Here is a 19,533-nt window from a genome sequence, read left to right as displayed (position 1 = left end):
GAGGATTGTCAGAAACATGTGTGGGATCCAAAGTGGGGAGGTAGCCCCCCTTTGATGCCTGGGACTATGTGCCTTACAAAGGAGGAAGTTAGAGATCCCCTCCAAGTACCATGACTTGAGTTGGGTGTTTGAAGAAGAGGAGGCTAATGAGCTTCCCCCTCACTGGGCTACCGATTGTGCTATTGAACTGATCCCTGGACAAGTCCTTCCCAAGGGGAAGCTGTACTCAATGATTCCAGTGGAGTAGGAGGAGATGCATAAATTCATTGACAAGAACCTAGTGAAAGGTTTCATTTGCCTGCGAGTTCCCCCTGTGCAGTTCCCATGTTATTTTGAAAGAAGAAGGATAGGGGCTTGAGGCTGTGTACAGATTATAGAGGAATTAATGCAGTGTCCATGTCGAATGCACCTTCCCCTCATAAGAGACTTGCTTGGGGGGTGGCTAAGGGGAAAATCTAATAACATGCTTTGTAAACCACTCTGGGTGTTAAGTCATCCTGAAGGGCGGTATATAAATTCAATGTTGTTGTTGTTATTAAGAGATGCTTATTTCAAAGTGTGCATGAAGAAGTGGGACGAATGGAAGACTGCCTTTAATACCCCCCTGGGGCAATTTGAGTATCTGGTTATGCCATTCGGGCTCCAAGGAGCTCCAGGAGTCTTCATGAACCTGATTAATGAAGTGTTACATAAGTACCTGTGCAAGGGAGTGGATGTTTATACTGATGATTTGATTTATTCTAACAACAACAAGGAGCATGTGAAGTTGGTGAGAGAAGTGCTGAGCACTTTGTATGATAATAAACTGTTTGCCAAGTTGTCCAAATGTGAATTGCACCAGGAGGAATCGGATTTCCTGGGCTATTGGGTCTTCCTAAAGGGTTGGGGATGGACCCTGCCAAGGTCCAAGATATATTGGGGTGGGAAGCCCCAAGAACCAGACAGCAACTACAATCGTACCTGGGCTTTGCAAACTTTTATCAACCGTTCATAAAGAACTTTGCTCAAACAGCACTGCCATTGATGGACCTGCTGAAAACCAAAGGGAAGGGCTCGGACAGAACAAAGCCAAGTGCCAAACTGACCTCAACAGATGAATGCCAGCAGGCTTTTGATAAATTAAAGGCTCTATTTACCTCCAAACCCATCTTGTGCCACCCAGACGAAAACAAAAAGTTCATTGTGCAGGTAGATGCCAGTGATACAGCCATGGGAGGAGTGATTTTGCAGGAGCGGGAGGACAGACAGTTACACCCCTGTGCTTATGTCTTTCGCAAGTTTTCTGAGACTGAGAGAAACTGGTCTGTGTGGGACAAAGAAGCAGCAGCTGTTAAACTAGTCCTCTCAACCTGGAGACATTGGCTAGAGGGAGCAAAGATACCTTCTGAAGTGTGGACATCCCACAAAAACCTAGTGGCTCTCCGATTGCCTCACAGATTGAGAAACAACTCCAGTGGGCGGAATTCTTTTCAAAGTTTCAATTCACCCTCAAACACCTCCCTGGGTCTTCAAATTTCTTAGCAGATGCTTTGTCCCACCTACCACAACATGAAAGTCAGAGGGAGGAGATTATTGACACTATGTTTACACTGACTCAGCTGGGAGGAGCAGTGATGACCCGAAAGCAAGTGCACGAGCTCCAAATGACCCCATCTCCCCCTTAGCAAAGGGAAAACTGTAATCCTAGTGATAGTTGATGTTTTCCATAAAAGCTCACTTTGTATCATGTTCTAAGTTGCTCACGGAAAAAAAGTTGGCCACCTTTTTCATGCAGAATGTGGTGTGTTTACATTCTTTTCCTGAGAAAGTGGTCTCAGATCATGGGTGCCAATTTGTTGCCAAATTTTGGCAGGAGTTTATGAAAGTAAAAGGAATTGAACAAGGACTCAGTTCAGCCCATCATCCTGAGACTGACAGGCAAATGGAACATACTAATCAGATTTTAGAGCAGTTTCTGAGATAAATCAATCACCAACAAGATGATTGGGTCAACTTACTGCTATAGGCTGAATATTGTTATAATTATAGCATCCACAGTTCAATTGGAGCATCTCCATTCCAAGTGACACAGGGGTTTGAAGGCATACCAATGCCCCTATTGGGTGAAAACATCCAGGGCGAGTGGGGGGGGGGCTTAAAGGAATGTTGGAAGAAGATAACTCAATGGGACTTAGTGAAACAGACTATGGAGAGGGCTAAACTGGATTATAAGAACCAGGCAGACAAAACAAGTTCTCTTCCCTGGGACCTGAAACATGGAGATGAGGTCTACATCGCGACTAAAAACCTCAGGAGGGAGCAACCAAGTAAAAAACTGGGCTGGACATATTTAGGTCCTTTAAAGTAATTGGTCTGATTAATGATGTCACAGTTGAACTTCACCTGCCTAAGAACCTGAAACATGTACATCCTGTTTTCCATGTTAGTTTACTCAAAAAAGATCTGGGCCAGATAAGTGGCATCCAGAGCAGGTGGCCCTGCCTCCTATAATGGTCAGGATCTAGCCGCACCATGAAGTTGAGTAAATATTGGACTCTAAGTGGAGAAGGGGTGTGTTATTTTATTTGATTCAGTAGAAGCATTTTGCCAAAAGCCAAGCTGAACGGGTTAAATCCGCTAAAGTTAATGCTAAAAATTGGTCATAGCCTTTCACAGAAAATACTTGGACAAACCGGGAGGGGGGGGGTGTTAAGCTTTGGGGGGGCAGGATGTCAGGATGTTTCCTTTCATACTCTGCAAGGCCTGTTTTGATTCTGTGTGACTAGAAGCTGTGTGATGCTAGAAGCTGTTCGCTGGAATGTGACTGCCTGATCTTATCTCTACCTCAACCTGCAGTTTTTATTTCGCCTGGGAAGACCTTGGATTTTCTCACATCTCATCTGCACTATGTTCTGCTGTTCATCTATTAAAATTAGCTAACTGTGGGCTGGGCTTAGACTCCCATATACTTTATGGGCCTGTAGAGAAATGCCATTCCTGGCAAAGAATGTAGTAGCTTATCAAATAAAGTGCTTTAACTCATGCAGTTCCTGGACTCGTGCAATGAAGTTTTTGAGTTACTTGACAGAACCTCACAGCCTTCACAGTACAGAGAATTTGTTCACCTTAAAATAAAATCACAATCTATAGACAAACTTGAGTGTAAAATTCCAAAGTAATTCAATGGCAGTTCTTTTATTGGCAGTATTTTTTTATCAAGATGTTTTTAAACAACAATTTTATATTTCATGTGGCTCTCTTATAGAGTGATGGGAAACTGGCAGAACTTTGAAGTCATGAAGATTAATCTAGCATTGATGGAAATGTCTTGGAGACATAAAAGCCCCAGCCATAAATTATTCTCATCAGCACCTACTCTCATCTTATTCCCATTAGCACATCCTTATATTAACCAATGCAAAGGATAAATTGAGGTTATAGAAACTGGGAAGGGAGTCTGAACTTTGTCTCTTCTTTCTCTATTAAAGACATTTCTGTAATCTGCAGACAGTGCAGAGATTAAGTATTTTCATACAGTGCCTAAATAGGTATTTACTGTGTCTGGAAGAAACTGAAAGGGCTGAAAAAGCAAGTGAAACTGTTTCATCATTTTCTTCTCTTTATAATTAACACATCTTTGTCAAAGCTGCCACATGCCAGCTCTGCTTCACCTCCATGTTTGACATTGTAATCAATCTTTTGGATAAAAATGACAGCATTCCTGACAGTCACCAATCCTTGGGGCTTCTGAAATAAAAATAGCAAGGACGCTTCTGAACTACGACCTGAAATGAACAGGTTTCTAGGTAAAGGAATATAAAATGTTCCTCCTTCCAATGTTCTGTGATGTTGTCTATTAGTATAAAAAGCATTTATTAGGTTTTTTACAAGGTTTGAGGTTATTAACCCATCTTGACAGATTACTAACCTAGTCAACATTTTTCAGTCAACAAACCTCAATAATAAAGCAGAGTTTAAAAACTAAATGGTTTGCAGATGACAGAAGCAGAAAAGTATCTCCCTATGTACTTCATTATCAAATTGATATAGTTTTCATGTTTTACTAGTTTCTATATTACATACTGGACAAAGGGAGCTAAACATGATTGAAGAATACATAAATAGCATTAATTGTTTACAGAAGTACTGCGAAGCAGCATGAATAGAAACTTGAAAATGGACATTTTGAAGTTGCAGAAAAGCACCCACTAAACAACTCTTGCTATCAGGAATAATGTACCTGCTCAAGCAGCTGTCGCAGTCGATGGAGCTGAGATTCCAGTTGCTTATTGTGATCTTCCAAAATCTGCATTCTAGCCTCTAGACGACCTTTGTGTTGCCGTAAGAGTTTGGCCTCTGCAATGAGCTCAGCATCTTCAGATGTGTGCTGGGGTGACACAGCAGAGTCTGGGGGTGAGCTCAACACACTGATTCCCCGTTGAAGATGCTGCTCCTTTAACTGTTCATATTCCACTTGAAGCATCCTAAACCAAGTTTTAAAAGTATAAGAGTGACTTCTTGGCAGGTCCAGAACCATGACAATGAAACTATGTTCCTTCAATGAATGCATTCCATCCTACAGTGATGGAACTATATCACTAAGTTACAATATGGACTAACTCATGCTTAGAAATGACCAAACAGATGCAACAATAAATGAAAGATGAGAACTGCATCTTCTAATGCACCAAATAATTGTATTAGTTGTAACCTTACAACAATTAAAGACCTCTTATTATAGAAACCACCTAAATGCAACCAAAGTCTGTTTCCTCATGTGCATGTATATCACTTAATCACTCTGTGTCAGTTCAGACATAATGAAAAATCATGGATTAATTAAACAAAACAAATTAATTTATCATCTCAACCTATGCACCCACCAAGGGATAATTTCATTCTATTACTAGTTTGTTCCAGCTCAGCTGGTGGTGGCTCAGATCTGATCTGTTTGGGATTTTTTCATTGTCATGAGTTTCAGTCCACTGTGCAAGCACAAGGCAGGTGTTGGCTGCACATGTCCTGACACATGCTGGGTTTTTTTGGAGGAGTGGGAAATGAGGCTTTGGGGCAGCTGTTTTCCATTTAACCAAAACTCACATCAACCATTAGTCCCCCTTGTCTAAACCATTGATCCACTGAGTTTTTCCTCAAGCACAGTAAGACACACACACAACAATGGACTCATAAAAGGCAAGTGTTGGTAGATAGGGCAGTGGCAGCAGGGCTCTCCCAAGCAGGATACCACTCCAACAAGTACAGTGCAGTGACATTATAAACAATCCTGCTTCATGTTAACTTTTTTCTTTTTCCTTCTCCTTTTTCCTGCTTCCTTCTTGGCCTTGGATTGCTAGTGGACAATAGTAAGTGATTTGGTGATGCAGCAAGGCTTTACCATCAGATAAACACCATGGGACAGGCTGGATTAGTCTCTTGTGGGAAGGCAAAGAAAAGAGTGACAACAGCGAAGCCAGTTCAGGTGGGTTGCTAGCTTGGTCTGTAGCAGAACAGCAGGATTTGAGTCCAAGGGCACCTTAGGGACCAAGATTTTCAGAGTGTAAGCTTTCGACAGTCAGAGCTCCCCTCTCGTGTTTGAAGAAGGCAGCTCTGACTATCGAAAGCTTACACTCTGAAAATCTTTTTGGTCTCTAAGGTGCCACTGGACTAAAACTGGATTTGCTGAGACAACCCAGGATTCAATTATGTGCATTGCAATCCTACTTTTACCAATGACAGCTAAAATAAGCCAAGATTTTTCTTTACATCTGAACTGACCCTATATTGGGTGACAACTTGTTCAGTGTTTAAATTGCTTCCATTGCAAAGTAGCTTGTTTGAGCTTGCTTTGGGTGGTATTGAAAGTTCTATCTGTCATGAACTTGTGATAGTGAATTTACACATACAAATAAATTTTAAGGAATATCTCTCTCTGAGATCTGGGCCAATTCATGTGTGTACCAGGCATTAGGACTGTACTGTGTCTGGGGTCTGTCAGTGAATTACAATGGATGACATAATTCAGATATGGGAGGGAGATGGGAGGAAGAATGAAATTACTGAGCTGAAAATATACCTAAAATATGCCTTTTTGTGACATTCTGTGCATTTACAGAACGAGGAATTATGGAACTTTCAGGCATTATGGGGGAAAGGTAAAAGGTAAAGGTAGTCCCCTGTGCAAGCACCGAGTCATTACTGATCCATGGGGGTATGTCGCATCATGACATTTTCTTGGCAGACTTTTAAAGACCATACAAAAAAGTCAGGTGGAATGAGGATCTTTCTAGTGAACAGGTGTTCTGGAGCAAATGACACAAAATTTGCAGAGGACCAAATCCCCCCTCTCCTAAAGGCCCCAGGCTTGAAGAGGATTAGACAAAGATGCCCAACTTTATGGAGCCCAAAAGAAGTTGCTCTCAGCAATCTTGGTTTGCAGAACTATTGGAGACCAGGGTGGCTTGGGACATCTTGGTTCAGCGGTCTGTAAAACCAGACCCCTTTGTCTAACCCTCTTCAAATCTGGGGTGCAGCTTCAGGAGAGAGCCAGGGCTTTCTACCGTATGATTTTCATGCTATTTTTTCCCACAAACACCCAGAAAGACCCCCTATTCCTCCAATAAGGAAAAATGGAGACCACAATGGCAGGGGGAACCTTGTTCAGAGACCCTTTTGATCAATCCCATTCAAATTTGAGGAGTCTTTGGGGAGGGAGTCTTGGTTATCTGCAAATTTTATGCAATTTGCTCTAAAAACACCCACTCTAGACCTCCAAAAGGATGCCATATTCCCTCATAAGAAACAATGGGCCCATAAATCTGGAATTTCAAAAAAACCCACAAAAATAAAACTAAACCAACAGAGGGATATTACATATTTTGGCTTATGGATATTGGTGCCCCCCTTCCAAATTTAAATTTTACTGATTTTTTTTCCCAAAATGCACGATCCTGAGGAATAGAGTCAAGAGTGACCAATTAAGAGACAGTTTCCCTTATTCCAGTTCCAAAATTGGAGGGACATTCTACCTCTCTATTTCTAACAGCCAGTATAATCTGACTGTGAATTCAATTAAGATACTCTTTATACAACCAGGTTTCAATCAAATACATAATCATACATGTTGATAGACTAATGAAGCACAGGAGAGCCATAAGGAAAGATGACGGCACCTTTGCTCATCCTCAAGGTCAGCAATGATACGTTCAAGTTCTCCTCGTTCTTCCTTCTCTACTGACTTTAAAATCTGTGCCGGACTTTGTGGCTGACTCACAGGTGACTCTCCTCCCAGAGTTTGACAGTATTGCTGGATAAGGGCATGCTCATCTTCCCTAGAGACAAAAATATCTTTTAGATAATCTAAGTATAGATAAATTGCTATTAGCTGTTTAAAGAAAACACTTCGTGAAGTCAGGATGAACTTACAGAATATACAGCATAATAACTGAAAGCACAATTGCTTAAAGATGCAAAACTCAGATATCATGGACTTATATAAAGGAAAAAAACCTCAGATGTCATAAATGATCACCTTAATCATTTTTGAATGGATGGTTAGAATTTGCTGTTACTGTCCAAAACTGTGTTCTTATATACATTTATTGATATATTTATCCCTCATCCTATAAACTTTTACCTATGATGCAGCTTCCAAACAATCAAACCAAACATAGTGGTTTGGATCCTGCAAAACATTTCTGATTATGCAACAGCTCTTGTGCAGGCAGAAACACAAAAATATCATTGAAAGAAGTGCTAACTCAACTTGACTATATCCTGTCTTGAATTTAAACTTTTGCAAAACAAAGCAAAAGGTATATTTTTGCAAACACCCTATAATAACATTCTTAAATCGTATCATACCACATTTCCAAACTGTAATAATCGCATCTAATAACTTTTGGGTTTTTGTTCAGAGCAACACTGATTGGAAATGAACATTCAGTGCTTGACCCTACAATATCTCTTGTGCAATGTCTTGCACAAATGGAACTACATTAAGAAAAATTCCCTTTACCTATTGTAGAACAGGATCCAACCTAGTTAAAATACAATTGTAAAATAAATAAAGAGGACCAAAAGGAAAATAAAAGTTTGAGGTTGGTATAGAATAACAGTGTTACTAAAACACTAGGATCAGGATACTTGAAGCACCACCTACTTTGATAAACTGCTGTCCCTCACCTGAGGTTAACACTGCAGACCCGACTTCCATTTTCCACCAACAGCAAAGGTGAAGTAAGCTGATTTAAGCCTCTTCACTTAGCAGTTAATCTGGTGCTGGCTTGATTAAGTTTCCAGTACCAGGTGAAAACATATATGTTCATGCAGTCTTTCCATTAATTAGCTTTCATTTTGCTCAGTTTTTATTTGTTTGTTACATTGCTTCGTTGTTTATCCTTGTCCTCTCCAGTTAAGCATTTAATTATTTAAATTAAATAATTTTTGAGCTGTGCTGTTTTGTGGTTGACTGTTATTTATTTTATTTGTTTTTATGCTTGCATTCTGCTTTTTTAAAATACTGCTTTTACAAATCTTTTTGATATTGTTACCAAGACAGATGAAACAGTTGAACATCTCATCAATGGGTGCAGTAAGATTTCACAAACTGACTATAAAAACTGCCATAATAAAGTAGTTGCAATGCTGTGTTGGAATTTTCACAAAAAGTATGAGCTGCCATCTGCGAAATATTGGTGGGAACATAAGTCTGAGAAAGTTGTTAAAAATGAGAAAGTTAAGATCTTGTGGGATTTCAAAATCCAAACAGGTAAGAAGTTACAACATAATGCTCCAGATACTAATGTGGTTGAAAGATCAAACTGATCGATGTAGCAATCCCAGGTGACAGCTGAATTGAAGAAACAAAACATCAAGCTCTAAGATTTGAAATCCATTGTCTCTGAGAGAAACATACAATGGGTATTCCAGTAATGCTAGGAGTGCTAGGTGTAATTCCAAAAGGACCAACTAAACACCATGGCAATATTGGCAGAGGCAGGATAAAAATTGGGCAGTTGCAAACAGCTGCATTACTTGGAGCATACCACATATTAAGGCGATACCTCACTGACTCCTAGACTCTTGGATAAAATCCGAGTTTGGTGACAGATCCCACCCCCCACCCCCAAAAAACACTAGCTCAAACATCTGGTGGACTGTGATAACATTGCATAATAATAATAAATATAGGGGGGGTGGCTTTTTAAACACCATATTTTTTATTTTGTATGGATTATGTTGTAAATGGCCCCAAGAGACTTTGGGATAAGAAGTGGGATAGAAATTTACAAAACCAACAAACAAATATGGCACTGTCAGGTGAACAAGAATCTCCTGTTCATTTCTGTGTTTTAAACAGTGTGGTGTACGCACATTAGTACTGCACATGCAAGAATGAGGAAATATTGCTCAAAACAGATCCCTGTATACTAAGCAGAGTCCCACAAAACTTATGGCTGTTGAGTGTTTTTATAGCAAGGAACTGGAATGGATCACAAATGAATTGTTTTATTTCCAGGTAAACAAAAATAGCTGATGAACATTGTGTGTATGGGGGCGGGGGGCAGTTCTCCATGCAATTAGGTTCTTTGGACATCTGCTTACTCAATTAAAAACATTTCTCTGCACAGCTGCTTTCCTAGCAACCAGCTCAAGAACTTTTAAAAGTTAAAGAGTGAGCAAATCAAGAGAAATTGATTAACTGAATCAAACTGAAGAGAATATACATTTTCAGATTACATTTGGAAAAAGAAACAGAAAGGCATAAAAACTACTAGTGGTAATAAAATAGACAACCACAGATATGGGAGGATTCTATATCACACATGGCAATTATCAGCTAGAATGATGAATGCATTAACTTTCATCCTAGTGCAGAACCACAAGTGACAAAAGGCACAGATTGGACACTTGTCAGCTTCCCTCAAGTTTTGATGGGAAATGTAGGCAGCTTGGCGGAATGTTGGACAAGTGACAGTTGAAAAGGCGATTGGACAGCAGTTAGAGAGCGAAGCTGCAAGACCAGGATGCCTACATTTCCCATCAAAACTTGAGGGAAGCTGACAAGTGTCCAATCTGTGCCTTTTGTCACTTGTGGTTCTGCTCCTAGTCACACAGATAAAATTACAGTGAACACTATCATAAGAATTCCTCTTGCACAGACAGGTTCAGATGACTCAAACTAGTCAAGTTGAATGGTGGGTAAGGGGTGATGAACCCACTAGATGATCCTAAGTAACTGCCCTTGGCACCTCCAGCCCTTTCACCACCTCCTGGGTCACCAGCTTGGGACTCATTTTCCTGCTGATGCAGTGGGAGAAAGGGGGAGACTGCATTTGAACCGCGAGTGATGGACAATGCTCTAGGAATCCCCAAATCCCTGTGGTTTTTTATCATAGAGAGTCTAGGAGTCCAAAGAATCTCATTCAGAAGTAACATCATTTCTGGGCTTGGCCGCTACCCCACTTTCTTCCACTGCAGTGGTGGACAAGTAAACCTAGAGCCTCTTGGCCAGTTGATGGCTCAGGGTGCACTCAGGGCAGGCTAGCCAACAGATGGGGCAATGGGTTGGTGGGGCCTGTTAAGGGTGTAAAATCCCTTGGGCTAGCCTTCATGATGGACAGAATGAGAAGAAAATATGTATTCTGACAGAAGACTATTCCACACAAAGTTTAGAGAAACTATCCAGAAAAACCGTTACTAGGAATAAATTCTGTCACATTGATAGGAGAATAGCAGTTACCTAAGGATTATTAAATACAGTGTGGGTTTAGATTTAGCTGAACATTGTTTGCAGACAACTCAATGAATGTGTATCTGTTGTCTGCAATACACATACACACATAGGAGGAGAAAGGGAAGGCGCGGAAGTGGGTGGAAGAGAAAGATTGGTGTGCTTTCCCTATTATCTATTGGATATTGATTCTAAGCTTTGCTGTTCTAGCAAATACAAGGAAGATTTATTGGCCTAAATATTCAATATCCCAACATTGATATACTGGGGGAAACTGCTATGTCCTACATAAAAATATTAACAGATTCCATAGCTATTTTATTAAAATATGAGCTAGATTCACTACCATTTCTTTTTAATTTAGCAGTTTCTAAGTTAGTCTAGAACATGCAGCTTTCCTATTACCTTTCTTCAGTTAGCTTACAAAGTTCCAAGTATAGCTAATTTTGCTACCACATTGTTATCAGCTGAAATTTTACAGCAGCGGATGCATCAATTTAATTTTAAGGCTTTTTATGGCATTGTGAAATTATGAAGAATAAGAATTACTGCTCTGAAACATTTAAATACATGGAGGCACTGGCAACTTAACACTCAGCTGCTGGGTGAACAAGAAGTGTAGTAAAATAGTTTTAAACTACATTGAAGAATCTGATTACAGTTATCATGTTTGCTAAAAATAAAGATAATCTGAAACAATCTTTTTAAATTATAGACTACAACTATTGCTTTTGAGCATCCAGTCATGATCGGAACAGATTTTAAGGCGCTGGTGCATAAATATGCTGAGGAGAAATTTCAGGCGGGTACACAGGATTGAACTTCAAGGTTATCTTAATTTTTTAAAAATCCAGTACTAGGAACTAATGGTCTTTATTACTGGGCAGTGGAATTCACGTTTCAAATATAAAGGCTAAGGTGGCTATCAAAACCATTTTTATAGGGCTCCTTTATGAAGCTGTAACCTGACTAACACACAGGCAAACACACACAGTCACATATCTTCTATGACTTCAGAGTCATCACAAATCTCTAAAGAATGAAGTTTCAAATATAAACTTGGGTCAAGCCCTTAATTATGCCAGCATCAGCATCAGTGACAGGCAGAAGATTGAGATAGGTAAGCCACACTACTACACATCACAATAAGTCAAAAGTCCAGAATAGCTCTGATACCCTGTGCTGGACTGTTTCAATCTCATAAGTTATACGTAAGAAAAAAATGGGGTTTATTGATTTGTTTATTGCAGCATACTCTATAGCTGTCTGAAAACTGCTCTTTAGTGAAAGAACACCTGACAAAGGAATCTATTTACAGAAATGATGCAGGCTTGCTCCCTCTCCCTTCCCCCACCTGCCACCATTTGCTTTGTCAACTAATTAGTCCGAAAGGGAGAACTTTGTTCCAGCAATCAGAACTCACATGCCAACAATTCAAGATAGATTTTTAGCAGCCCATACAAGAATCAGCTATATATCAAAGTTGGTTTAATTCACACAAATAATTGTTATTTTCCAAAAATTGCAATCTTATTTTAGGCAACAATAAAAAAAATCTTCCAATGTAGAAGGTGATTATTGAAACTAGTTACATTCATTTCTTGAATTACTTAATACAGAAATAGTTAGAGTTGTCATCCTCCGGGTAGGGCATGAAGATGTACCAGAATTACATCTCATCTCCGGCCCTATTCTCCTGGAAAAAATGGCTCCTATGGAGAGTGAACTCTATGGCGTTATACCCCGCTGAGGGCCCTCCCCACATCCTATCCTCCCTATGCTCCCTATGCTCCATCCTCCAAATCTCCAGGAATTTCCCAACCTGAAGTTGCCAATGAATTCAAAACATGAATTAAACATACTCCTTCTCTCCCTTCAACCCAAATGATCCTTAACTGCTTATATTATCAGCTAAAAATATTTTCTAAAAGAACATCAAGTCCCATTAGTAGCAAGGCTGTTTCTAAACGATACTGGCATCCTAACAGGATATTGAACATCTCTAAGAAGGGTAGTGGTTTCCTTCTTAAAGACTTCAGGTATCCGTACATTTACAAAGTTAGGCTGTGGTTCTAAAAGGAGGTTAATCATCATAATCTTCCCTTGTATGAAATCTTGCCCTTACTCTTCGTAATCATATTTGCATTATACCTTCCTACCAAGAGAAAATACATGCAAAAACTCATTTCCTAGTAGCATCCAGTACTGGTTGTGTAAACCAGAAATTTCACTGTACTAGTGGTAAGGATATGCCTGTAAATGACTCCCATGTTTATTATATACACAAAAACATTGTTCTATGGTTGCCACTATACTGGTGCCCAATTTGTGGCTGAATGTAGAAGAGAAGAAGATAAAATGAAGATGGGCTTTGCAGTAGGTTATACAACATGAAAACACTTTTTTCACCCCAGTCCCCAAAGCTAAGGGATGTGCTGGTAAAGACTCTACTCAAGAAATGCTTTTTTCTTTTTTTTTTGTAATAATCTTCTTACTAAATTCTAACTTAGACTAATTAACTATGACTAATTTGTATATCACTAGTATATGTTATCAGTTTAGACTATTAAGCTACGCAGCATTATTTTTAATTTATCTAAATAACAACAACATTTGATTTATACACTGCCCTTCAGGACAACTTAACACCCACTCAAAGGGGTTTACAAAGTATATTATTATTATCCTCACAACAACCTGTGAGGTGGGTGGGGCTGAGAGAGTTCCTAGAAGCTGTGACAGACCCAAGGTCAGCTAGATGACTTCAAGTGGAAGAGTGGGGAATCAAACCCAGTTCTCCAGATTAGAGTCCCGCCACTCATAACCACTACACTAAATGTTTTATTTGACAGCTTCTGCTATGCAGAACTCAAAGCAGATTAACCTCACCCTCCTCCAAATTCTGCACATTACAAATTAAAAACAAATTCATTGTTTAGTAAACAATAAAAGCTCTCATGGAGGACACTGTATCAGTCCTTTCCCCAGGCATAGAGGTGGGTGGACTGAGCATCTGGTCTGCCTGAGCTCTGGCTGGAAGTCACTTTCTTAACGTTAGGAAGTTCTAACTATTACCTGTTTATTGGGAGCTGAAATTCTCTCCTACATGTCAGCATCTTTAATTAGAATCTACTTACACACTTCCTGTGGTGGAGCTACCATCTGTAAGAAAGGAACCATTGGTTCGTTCCATCTGGGCTAGCCTAGAAGAGAAATGGGACTTTAGATAAAAAGAAATAAGACCAACCTTCATTCTACTTGAGCTTATTTTACATTAGACAATTCTTGATTCATATGGTGGCAATAAATTACAATCAATTAACAATGATTTTTAACTCGTTTAAGTTTTCATGACTAACTTCTTATTTAAAATGTAGTTATTTTCTCTGCATCTTGCTACATCACTTTGCTAGCAGATGCCTCTTGTAGTTATTAGTGCTATTTTATCAAGATCCTTCTGCCTTGTCTGCCAAAGCCTGCACACATGCAAGTTATACCCTTTCTTTCAATTAACGGTACTGTTAAGTCAGGCATAGGGCCTTTTTAATACCAAAACTGGCCTCTTATTTACCTTTCCATGATCAACTGGAGAGGCAGGAAGAGAAGGGGGCAACTGAATTGCCATTTGTTTCCCTCAACACTTCTCTTCAGATGTTTGGCTTGGGATAAATTTATTGTGTGTTATTCTATCTCTTTGCCTCTGTCATAAAAAACAGATACCTGTGAGATGAGGCCTATGAGGGAGAAACATGAGAGATATGTGACATGAGACCCACTTAGCCGTGACTGGCTAGGGAGGAAGGTGGTTTCAGAGGAGGGGACTCTTTCTCCTCCCTCTTGGGAAGAGAGGGAACCAAAAGTATCTGTAGCCATTTAGATGTTGCTGCTCTGGTGAATGCTAGAGCAGTGGGACAGAGGATCTGAGACGCCAGGTTTCATTTCCCCTTAGACACACAGCACCCATCTCAAGTAGGAGAGGAATAAGGTATACTGTGGTCATTCTTACTGTGAAAGTTAGGCATGAATAACTGTTTTGTTTTTCTTATGAGTGGCTGCAAGAACCTTGGTGCAAACTCTATTTTCCCTTACTTGTGTGGTCTTTATATAGTTTTCTATAGTTTTCTACAGTTAAATAAAGACCTTTCTTGGTTACGATAAAGTTGTGTCTGTTCTCACATGTCTGCCACCTGGTTACCTACCAGAACTTTGTGTACACTCAGAGGCTAACCAGCTCTCCCCAGTGGCTGTTAAGGGAAAAGCCTGGTTCCCAGCAAGAATGGTGGCATAGTACTGGAGAACCAAGGATAAGAGGGAGGAGGACCCCCCCCCCATCCATAACAGGTACAGCTGCTCATAGAGAAGCAAGCCCAACCAAATTGTGCGGTGAACGCTCCCACATGCACAAGTCATTGAACCAGGATGATTTTGTGGAAATAGGTCACATGGACATCAGTAAGACCTTTAGGGATAGGATCTACTGTAATTCTATTTATGAAAATCTAACACAGAACTAGATGACGGATGGTCAGATGAAAAGGAAATTTGTACTTTGGAAGAACATTCTATATCTAGTCTACAATATTAAGCATATTGCTTTAAATCAATTACTATAATACCACATTTGTGTCACCTTAACATTTTTTATATCACTGTTGACATTATTTTATGCCTCCTTTCCACCCAAATAAGGTCCCCAAGGCAGCGAACATCTGACATTAAAACATTTGAATATTACAACATTTGAAAATTAAGGCAACATTTAAAATAATATTTAAGCATTCAATGAAACATATAAACAGATTAGAGGATCTTATATAAGATACTGTGAATATATTTATCTTCATACAATCAAGGGAATTAATTTAAAAGAATATTCCATTCTGTAACCTCAGTCCAGTTTTGTGTAATTAAAAATTAAGGTTTTAAAAAAAATCTTACCTGTTGGCATATTGTTCGATCCTAGAGTGGGTGTCATCATGAAACAGTTGGGGAGATTGGGAAGGGCTACCAAACAAAATATAAAAGGGGAAAAAACTGAAATAAAATCGATACCAGTTGACCAACATCTTATTTGTCAAAGTATAGGAAAAAGGAAAGCGTTAAAATATTCAAAAAGAAACTGACATTACTGAGGGTTTCATGTATATATAATAGCAATACACCAACATTAAAAAATACCATATGCTCATTTCTCATTGGAATGAATAATAGGAGCTCAAGAGGAGTTGAGTTATGTATGTGAAGAAGCATCAATTAATTTCAAGAGAAGATGCAAGAGAAATTCTTGGAAGACTATATCCTGCAGCTTTTTAGTTACGGATTGCACATACTTACTCATATTGCTCTGGCCACATACTAATAAGTGTAATTGGTCTGCAAGAAGAAAAAAATAGAAAGTTAATACAGAACAAAATTACAATGTGTAAACAGGAAAACAGCACAAACTGCAACTCTATCCTTTGGTCCTCACAGAAATACTGCTTTTGTGATTACTGTGACACAAGAAGACACTGATGTACAATAGATGGGAGAAAGGAGACAAGCCTTTAGAAAGCAAACAAGCCAAGATATAAATTATAAAAAAACTTATTCCTTTCACCCCAAAGCAAAAATTAGTATTAATTGAAAACCTTATGTAATTCTGTAAATCACTGGAAACAAGTTTAAATCTCCCTAGAACACTGAGCTTACAAGACCACCATTTATCATTATTAGGTAATCGTTCAGTTTTTCATTCTCCACAATTTCAATCAATTCAAAATTTAGGAATCTTAAAGAGTTCTGAAATGTTTGGATGTTGTTGAGCAGGAGCAGGGAAAAAGGAAGTGTGAACACTACAGTGGTAAGGCTAATTCCAGGAGTTATTACATCAGAATAATGATGCCATAGTGTAGAGCCAAGGTAAATTTTGGACCAGACCAACTGAAATAACAGCCACCAATATTTTTCTTTTATATAATCATATTTTGAACCAAAGTATGTAAGTAGTGTCTCTATTTCTTGTTGATTTTATTGTATTTTCTGAAATACAATATAAAAACATAAACTATCCAGGTTAAGTACATTTGATTTACCCTCATTAATTGTATTGAGAAAAATAAACATATGTGTAAACTTACTCTATCTTTCTGCAGTGTGGTTTGTTCATCCATTATAGTCTAGATTTACCATGAAAATCCATTTTCACTGTCACCAAATATTGAATACATAATGTATGAATTTTTCTACTTTACAGCATAAATGCTTGCAGAAGATGCTTCCTCTATTGCGGTTCTTCGTGTTAGAAAATTCTGTGCAGAAGAGACCAGTGTGCATTTAAACTCACGTTTCTAAATTGTCACCTTCGAGGACTGTTTGCACTGGCAGGTAGCCAAGCCGAGGGTGTTTAGTGAAATACTTCTTTGATCGAAACTTGTTTTTTAGCACCTTGGTGAAATCTCGTACATCTTCTCCTGATGTTGTCTAACGAAAAAATTTACAGAAATGAAATTAAACATTTGCATTTCTAGTACTGGGTAATGCTTTGCATTACAATATCAATTTAAGATGAGTTGCAAAGTGCAAATAAAAATTACTGTAATAGGTATCACCTAAAAACAATTTTTTTAAACGGCTGAACACAAAATAAATAAGAATATCAAAAAGCTTACATCTAAACAGTAACAGTGAAATCCTAAGAAGAGTTACACCAGTCTAAACCCATTGATTTCAATAGGCTTAGACTGGAGTAACTCTGTTTAGGATTGCACTGTTAGTCACATTCTTCCTTTATCGCTTTCAGAGCTCAGCAATTCTTCATTTATATAAAATATATACCCATTTTTAAAGATTTAATACTATGACTTGTAACCAAAACAAAATAGAACCTGAACAGCATAATTACCAAAAAATTAAACAGAAATTTAAAAAGTTAAACAGAAATTAATCACAAACATTAGAGACTTTTTTAATGTACCAAAGCACTTTATTTTTGGTAACAGTGAGGACTAAGTCTGTAATTCTGTTGTTGCCATTTCTTCAGGGACCTCCATAATAAAATAACAAAATAATGTTTGTCAGTTCCCCAACAAAAGAAAGGAATATAAGGATTGTTGTTGTGGGTTTTGGTTGTTGTGGGTTTTCCGGGCTGTATTGCCGTGGTCTTGGCATTGTAGTTCCTGACGTTTCACCAGCAGCTGTGGCTGGCATCTTCAGAGGTGTAGCACCAAAAGACAGAGATCTCTCAGTGTCACAGTGTGGAAAAGATGTTGGCAGGTCATTTATATCTACTCAGGAGGGGTGGGGTTGAGCTGAGTCATCCTGTAAGAGTTTCCCAGGGTGTGAAATGCTAATGGCGGGAGGCTTCACTGTATCCTGAGGAGGTTCTTTTGCATATGGATTGGTACTTGATGTGCTAATCTTCTCTGCCAGGCTATTGTCGGGTATAGAGTGTTTTGTTAGCCTGGTGTTTTTCAGAACTGGAAACCATGCTCTGTTCATTCTTAAGGTTTCTTCTTTCCTGTTGAAGTTTTGCTTATGCTTGTGAATTTCAATGGCTTCCCTGTGCAGTCTGACCAAGTAGTTGGAAGTGTTGTCCAGTATTTTGGTGTCCTGGAATAAGATACTGTGCCCTGTTTGAGTTAGGCTATATTCAGCCACTGCTGATTTTTCAGGTTGTCCAAGTCTGCAGTGTCTTTCATGTTCTTTTATTCTTGTCTGGATGCTACGCTTTGTGGTCCTGATGTAAACTTGTCCACAGCTGCAGGGTATACAGTATACTCCTGCAGAGGTGAGGGGGTCTCTACTGTCTTTTGCTGATTGTAGCATCTGTTGTATTTTTCGGGTGGGTCTGAATACTGCTTGAAGGTTATGCTTTTTCATAAGCTTTCCCATCTGATCAGTAATTCCTTTGATATATGGCAAAAACACTTTTCCTGTAGGAGACTGTTTTTCCTTGGTTGTTTGATTCATCCTGGGTTTGATTGCTCTTCGGATTTCATTTCTGGAGTAGCCATTTGCCTGAAGTGCGTGGTTTAGATGATTAATTTCCTCATTGAGAAAGTGCGGCTCACATATCCGTCTTGCACGATCCACTAATGTTTTCAATATAAGGATTGTTTCTTGGATCACTCCATATGTCCAGCTTATCTTCCATATGCTTAGTTTATTTATATGCAGCTTTTCAATTAAGAGTCCCTAAGGTGTTTTACAATATTTACAATGCAATGACATTAATTAAAAGCTAATACTGTACAGTAAAAACTCAGTCAACAAACAGTACAAGTCTCTAATATACTATCAAGATCAAGAAAAATACAATTCAATAAAATACAAAATACCAGTGATGCTAGTCTTTTAGTACACAATGTTCTAACACAATGGCCTTCTGTAAAAGTCAGGGCTTCATACCCATTGTTAGGGAAGTGGCTGTTCTCAGTTCTTGTGGAATGGAGTTCCAAAGTCAAAGGTGCAATGGAGAAAAAAACCCTCCCTCAGGTTCCCATCAGCGTAACCTAGGGCTGGTTTCCAGAAGTAGGCCTCCTGGACAACCTGAAATCTTGGGTTGGTTATTGCAGGTTAAGGTGGTCCTTCAAATACTCTAGGTCTAACTCATTTGGGTCAAAATGAACACCTTGTACCAAATCCAGAAACAGACTGGAAGTCTCTGTAAATGGTATAACTTTGCTTAATAGTCTTGGGAAGGTCGTTAAGTACCCTAGCTGGAGCATTTTGGACCAACTGAATTTTCTGAAATATCTTAAAGGGTGGCTCCACACAGTGTATTACAGCAATCAAATGTGTATGTTAATAAGTCATGTATGCCAGGTGCAAATCCACATTAC

At 38.9% G+C, this 19,533-nt stretch overlaps 1 protein-coding gene across 3 annotated transcripts in view; it reads right to left on the bottom strand.

The window, feature by feature from the left end:
• Positions 1–19,533, bottom strand: part of UTRN (utrophin) — a 584,696-nt gene that overhangs the window by 42,840 nt on the left and 522,323 nt on the right. For all 3 annotated transcript variants that reach the window (XM_054999201.1, XM_054999369.1, XM_054999288.1), the window contains exons 67-72: positions 17,037–17,173; positions 16,046–16,084; positions 15,650–15,715; positions 13,849–13,914; positions 7,149–7,307; positions 4,220–4,463 (exon numbers count right to left, since the gene is read on the bottom strand). In XM_054999201.1, coding sequence (XP_054855176.1) covers positions 4,220–4,463; positions 7,149–7,307; positions 13,849–13,914; positions 15,650–15,715; positions 16,046–16,084; positions 17,037–17,173 — 711 coding nt within the window. The remainder of the gene's footprint in view (positions 1–4,219; positions 4,464–7,148; positions 7,308–13,848; positions 13,915–15,649; positions 15,716–16,045; positions 16,085–17,036; positions 17,174–19,533) is intronic.

The sequence above is a fragment of the Eublepharis macularius genome, chromosome 1 (assembly GCF_028583425.1).
Source record: "Eublepharis macularius isolate TG4126 chromosome 1, MPM_Emac_v1.0, whole genome shotgun sequence".
Classification (NCBI taxonomy): Eukaryota; Metazoa; Chordata; class Lepidosauria; order Squamata; family Eublepharidae; genus Eublepharis; species Eublepharis macularius.
Note: the sequence above shows the minus strand (reverse complement) of the source record. Positions and strands in the feature narration are given on the sequence as shown.